Source organism: Gastrolobium bilobum, unplaced genomic scaffold (genome assembly GCF_033153095.1).
Source record: "Gastrolobium bilobum isolate Gb01-03AN ecotype WA unplaced genomic scaffold, APGP_CSIRO_Gbil_v1 utg1171, whole genome shotgun sequence".
Lineage (NCBI taxonomy): Eukaryota > Viridiplantae > Streptophyta > Magnoliopsida > Fabales > Fabaceae > Gastrolobium > Gastrolobium bilobum.
The window spans coordinates 355,579-362,304 of NW_026898272.1; the positions used below are offsets into that span (position 1 = coordinate 355,579).

The 6,726-nt window shown below is 34.4% G+C and overlaps 1 protein-coding gene across 2 annotated transcripts; it reads right to left on the reverse strand.

The window, feature by feature from the left end:
• Positions 1-640: 640 nt before the first annotated feature.
• On the reverse strand, positions 641-6,148 carry LOC133314379 (two-component response regulator ORR21-like). Of its 2 annotated transcripts, none has more exons than XM_061515861.1 (6): positions 5,850-6,148; positions 5,467-5,619; positions 4,979-5,380; positions 4,721-4,797; positions 2,072-3,253; positions 641-1,037 (listed from the first exon to the last, which is right to left on the reverse strand). In XM_061515861.1, exons 1-5 carry the CDS (start codon positions 6,034-6,036, stop codon positions 2,090-2,092), a joined length of 1,983 nt encoding a protein of 660 aa, XP_061371845.1. In that variant the 5' UTR covers positions 6,037-6,148; the 3' UTR covers positions 641-1,037; positions 2,072-2,089. The 2 variants fall into 2 exon arrangements, with proteins under 2 accessions (XP_061371845.1, XP_061371844.1); XM_061515860.1 differs by having other exon boundaries at positions 641-1,040.
• Between the last annotated feature and the right edge of the window lie 578 nt (positions 6,149-6,726).

The window sequence follows — 6,726 nt, forward strand, 5'->3', positions numbered from 1 at the left end:
TTATATTTGATGAAGATGATAATGTGATGTTAAGGGAATTTTTTTCCTAATAGAAGAGCTGGATGGACTTACAGCTAGAAAACCCCAAAGTTATTAAAATTTAATTCTTACATGTTTCTTTATTTGATTCTGACCCATTTAGGTAGAATCTTGAGGATAGCCTAGATAATGTGAATCGTGTTTATCAGCCGAGACCATGTGGATTCACATTCAACTTTTGGTACATTAGTGTTGTTATTGGGATTGTGAAAAAAAAAATTGGAACTGGGAATCGATTAAAACCGCACTGAAAAAATTATAGTTTTTTAACCGGTTTAAGAAACGAATTATTTTCTTCGAACCATACAGAAAGGGAGATAAACGTCGTTTCAAACCATACAATAAAAGTAAGGGAATACCATAATCATTTCACAGATAATAGTCTTTTACTACTTACTTTTTTACATTGATAGCTCAAAACTATCTCCTAAAACAAAAATTCCCGGCTTTTTTATCTTGCTCATTCATATATCTTTTCATATCAAAATTGGTTGAAAATTTTAAAGGTCATGGGCAAAAATTGTAATTGGCCCTAAATATTAAAAATTCTCAACTAGAAGTTCTAAGCAGTTCATACAACATACAAAGTTAAGACAATTAGCATGTTTAGACACCATACAACTTGACGTTTCTCTTGATGGGTAATAACCAAGCATTTAAAATTATAAACAAAGAAGCCCTAAATAACATTTTGCTGGCAAGAAGCCATCAATTCTCGAACAGTTGAAATCAGAAGGAATTTTATTTCCCTACAAACTAGTTGATGGATGATAAAACATTCCTAGATACATGTGCAGCTACTAAGGAGCAAACCAACATCCATAAATACTATTCCTTTACAACATACATAGCCAGAGTCATCATTGGGCTCTAGAATGCATCTATGAAGGGTGCAGACCCCAAGAGAGCAGAACTACAACTACTCTTTCTAAACAATGAAAGAGGAAACAATCTGTACCTCCAAGAGGAAACGCCTTCTCCTCACCAAATATTTCAACCTGCTGCAAAAATGATTCAGGCAGACAATCACAACCAATATATTTATAAGGAATTTCAATTAAAAAATTTCTTAAATTATAGCATGGAAACGTGTAATCCAGGCAAGAGAACAAAGACCAGCACAAGAACAATAATCAGAAGCATAAGGGAGACGGACAAAAGGTGCGACCCTATTCAACCTTTTTTTTTTTTATTCTCTTATTTAATTTTATGCAAAAATGCAGACAAAGTCAGTAGATAGACCAGGAACATCAAAGTCAAAATTGATGTAAAAGATGTGGAGAAAGCAAAAGTGAGAAATTATAATAATCAACTTGGGTGAAAGGTATTTAAAGAAATTATAATGATGGAAAGGTCATGGGTTCGAATCCAGGAAACAGCCTCTTTGCAATTATGCAAGGGTAAGGCTGCGTACAAGGATTTCCTCCACCCCATACTCGCTAGTCGAGTTTAACGGGGAGTGTTTTTTTTTTTTTTTTTAACTTGGGTGATCCTAAAGCTTTGCTACAATATCTTCAACTCATGATAACCTTTTCAAGAACACACACATGTTGGTATTTCATAAAGCATATTTTGGAAGGAAAACACGTATGGTACTTCCCAAATATTGCCCTCCATCCTCCTCATCATGGCTTTAATAAGCTCTAATACATTAAATCATGTAGCAGTTAATTATTAAATCTTTTATTGTCTTTGATTAGAAAATACCAAAAACAATAGACATGCATTCATCCAAGTATCCAATCATTTCCAAACATTTTCAATTAAAACACTATTTGACAGGAAGGCTGATTTAGAAGTTTAAATTATTGTGCAAACAGCTTTGGCAGAGAAATAAACATATACATGGGTAGGGAATAGTTAAATAGCTCCTTTACTTTTATTAAAGAAGAAATTTATCAAGATTGATACTATTATCATTATGTTTACAATAAGCCCCGATAACAAAAAACTGTTCCAATCACTGACCAAATAGGAAAACTAATATTCATAATCTTATAAAACATAATAATCAAAGAAACCATTAAGATACCTATTCAGTGAACACGCTTCAATGATCACGAGATGGATATCTTTGTAAGACTGGGTGGCTCGCTTTTGGATTACTTGTAAAATTTGGCTCCTCCTTCTGTGTGTTACCATTGCTATCTCCGGAGACTTTCATTTGTCTAAAATCATTTACAGATGATTCAATTTCATTTTCCAGAAACCTATTTGGAATGTAGGTACCTTTGCCAACAAATCCAAGATTCCTAAGACATGCTTGATCAACTGAATCACCAGATTTAATATCATAGGGAACTTGTCTATCAGACACAGGCAGGAGGCCAGGCAAAGGTCTCACAGCATCAAATGTCAAAGTTGAATTTTGAAGCTGCTGAATATTGCTATTGCCGGAGCCTATTGAACAAGAGGACGTTTGAGGAGAAACGCAAGGCATAGTATACCCACAGAGAACGTCTCTAGCTTTGGTGTCCCCAACAGAAAATTGCGATATACTAAATGAATTATTTGATTTTGGTGACAATAGACTATAGTCAATAATGGCATTCCTTCCAAAACTGCAATCCTGGTTGACAGAAGCATGACTATTTCCTACCTGGAAATTGTTTGAAGATTGAGAGGGAACAACCAAGCAAGATGGTTGAACATTGATCGATCGACTTTGATCTTGTATCAGTGACTGCTGCTGCAGCTGTTGGTGTTGTTTCTGCTGGTGCTGCTGCCTTTGTTGATGCTGCAATATATCCATCAGCATGTTATTATTCTGAACACCCACCCTTCCAACACTACTATTGGGTCCCACTGAATCAATTGTATTAGATGATGGCCATGCTGCATATCTTGATGATGTATCATCTACAGTTGAGACAGACTGAGGAAAATTCTTGGCAATGTTGGAAGGACCTTTTACAAGAGACTGACCATATGCCACAGCATGTTCAGCATGCAAATGTTTTGGCCTCTGTATGGATGCTTGCAGTAGAGTAGTCTGGTCCACTGTAGGCATTATGTTAGTTGTTGGGTGACCTAAGAGCTCAGCATGAAGGGCTGCAAGTGTTTCAGGGGGAACATGGCCAGCAGCAGCCCAAGCTTGTATGTCAAATCTTCCAGGAGTACACAGCTTGGATTCTATAGTCCCAGGAAATGTGTTTAGCATCCCATTCTGTTGCTGTGCCACACTATTTAATCGCTTCAAATAAAGTCTAAATTTCTGCCAATGAATATTGCAATTGCAATTCACAATGGTAATGTTAATTACGGTTAAGAACCACAAAACATAAGTTCATTAATCCACAATCAATTGCCTTAGTTTGTAAAAATTATCAAATATTTATTTATGAGCAGATAATATTCCTAGTCCAATTATTGAAATCTTTTCTGGTTAGTAAAGAATGACTTTGGTCTTAAGATCTTAATATTTCTGACACTTAAATGTAATGACATTTATCACTAAATAATGGATAATATCAATTGCCACATATTCATGGCCTTTCAATGTTATCAACTAATTAAATGTCCTTTAAAAAGGAGAAAGAAAAATAATACAAAAATGACAAGTTCTTTCTATCACTTCTGCTGACGTCATTGTTTATCTCCCTTACCTTTCTCATCATACACCACTACTCACTCTTTTATTCCAGGGCATTTTTGTACCCACGTTCTACATTTACAAAACAAATTAATTAATATGGAAAGTCAATTCAACCATTGTATTAACTTTCTGTAATGATTTCTCACGCTGCCTTTTGTGATCCATAATCCCCGTCACGATTCTCATCTCAGCTCAAATCATTTTCAACATGTTTCTTCCTAACCTAACATTTCATACCGATAACAAGAAAACATGATGAACAGCACCATAAAATCTCTTTGCCATTGGCTTTATTAAGTGTCTTGATATATTTAAAAAAAAAACTCATTTATCACACACAACCTCTCCAATTTCCCCTTCCCTAAATTGGAATAACAAAAGATGGCATTAAACTTCTTCAGTTTCATTAATGGTCGGAGCCATTAATTTTCTAATAACAAAATTTGAATTTGTAGATGCCTCATTGCCCCCATACAGATTAGTCATAGCTATTCCAGCCCTTGGTAACCCATCAATGTTAAGAACAACTAATCATGCAATAGAGTATCAAGCAGCGGTATGACACAAAAAGTCCTTGTTGATTTTATGTTGCACAGAGTGATAACAATCAATGACTGTTTTGACAACTTAAAGTTCATAGGAGATACTAGGGTGGTAGAATAAATGTTATGATGTAAACAGTTATAAAACTAAGGGCTTTATTAATCTCATGCAATAGGAGAGAACTCTCTCATGCTATAGAGACAATCATGTGTGGGACACCCACCCACTTATAGAAAAAGAAAAAAAGATAAAAAAAAGTAACACGGAAATCGATGTATGTGTAGGAGATAAAAACACTCTCCTACAACATAAGAGTATATTTTCCTTAAAACTAATCAGCAACGGATTGATTTGATTTCTAAATGTTGCCAGCATATGAAATATAGCACATAAAATAAAAGTTAGAAAAGAAAAAAAAGAAAAAGAACATAAACAAATTGTGACTGAAAAGATCAAGTTCATATCTACTAAAAATTAAAAAACACAATCGATTATCAGGGAAGATGGCAAAGAATCACTTCACATTTTGGACTGAAAACAAACCTGCAAATGACTTGCAACATTTTCTCTTGTCAAACCAGGGACATTCATCAATTCAAGTATTCTCTTTGGCACAGCCTCTGAAATACAGGGATAAAAAACAACTGATAAGCTAAATTGCAATAAATGCTTAAAAATACTCGAAAAGAAAAGATTATACTTTTAGGTTATGATTTATGTTTCTTGGAGACAATAAAGTCTTGTCATTGAACAAAATAAACAAGAGCAAAATAGAGAGAAACAATAGTTGGAGATTCATACTGTCAAGCCCTAGCTGATTCACAGCGCTGACAAATTGTTGATGGAGTTCTACCGACCACACCACACGGGGCTTCTTAGATGTAGATGAATCATCATTTTCCAACTCAGCATCTTCTTCTTCATTCATACTGCTCCTCTTTCTTTGTGTTTTAACTATTCCTTCTGTTGCATCAACAACAGGAGAAGTATATTCAGCATCATCATTTCCCCATTTATTCCTATCATTATTATCTTCCATGACACCAGAATTTTCATGTTCTTTATTTTCTTTGCAAAGTTTCCTTACAACATGCTGCCATATATTCTTTAGTTCTTCCTCACGTACAGGCTTAATCAAATAATCACAAGCCCCATGCTTAATTCCTTTCATGACAGCACTTGTTCTACCATCAGCAGACATCACTGCAGCATGCAGAACATAATCAATTTTAAAAACGTTAAGCATTATAATTCTAAGAGGGGAACAATAGAAACAGAGTAGTACTTACTGATAACAGGAAGATTCATTTCCAGCCCAACATGTTCAAGGAGTTTATAACCATCCATTTTCGGCATATGAACATCACTCAGTACCACATCAAAACCGTCTTTCCTCTCTCGCAGAATATTCAAAGCAGCAGTAGCATCAATGCATGTAGTAACTGGAAGGAAGATAAAAAAAATATAATAAGAATTAAGAAGAAATGTTATTGTCCACTTGTAAATCTAAAATCAGCAGCCAAAATCTCGAAAACCTAAAACATGAAATCTTCTCTCAAAAAAAAAAAAAACATTCTCTGGAAACGCATGAAAACAGCGAATTTCTCTGGAAAATCAGCACAAGCAAGTCGAAAGAAGAAAAAAAAAAAACTAAAACTCGGTCAAAACTAACCGCTGTAACGGCACCGAATGGACATTTGCTCGAGAATCTTCAAGGTAGTGACGTCATCATCTACCACAAGAACCCTAAGACCAACCGGGAACTCCGCGGCAGGAACGGTGGCGACACCATCAACAACGGTGCCGCCAGCACCGCTGCTCGTGCTCAAATGTGCCACTTTCTGCAACGACGCTGCCATAGCTGCTGCTGCTGCTGCTTGAAGGCAACGTCGTCGTTTCGTGAAACAGTGGATAGAGCTCAGAGAAGCGTAACTTATATAAATAATATAAATAATGTCGGAAATAGAAGAATTAAAAGGATTCTGGTGAAAAAAATAAAATTAAAATAAAAAATTCAGAGTTCGAATGAAGAAAAAGAGTGTATATATATATATATATAGATCTTATTGCAGTTGCAGTGAAGAAGAAGAAGAAGAAGAAGAAGAAGAAGAAAAATCCGCAAAGGAATTCAGTGACTGAGAATGGAAATCAATAAAAGTGAATATGAAAGAAGAAAGAAAGAGGGAAAAGGAAAGGGGAGAATAAGAAAGCTAGTAAAAATGATAACGGTGGGAAAAAAACAAAAAAACGTCAACTAAAGACAAAATTAAATTTAACAATTAATGCTATTATTAATACTTTTTGTTAACTTAAGGTGCAATAAATATTTATTCATATTAATCAAAAAAATTATATATTAATTAGATTTATAAAATTATTTGTTAATTTTATTAAAAATTCATAAACAAAAGCTTTTGAATATAAATAGATAGATTTTTAATATGAGTTACTCGATTTTTGACATGTTAAATTTTAATTTAAATACCTAAAATCTTCTTCTTCTTCTTTTTTTGGAGTTACCCAACTCTAATTATCTCTTTGAGACGAGT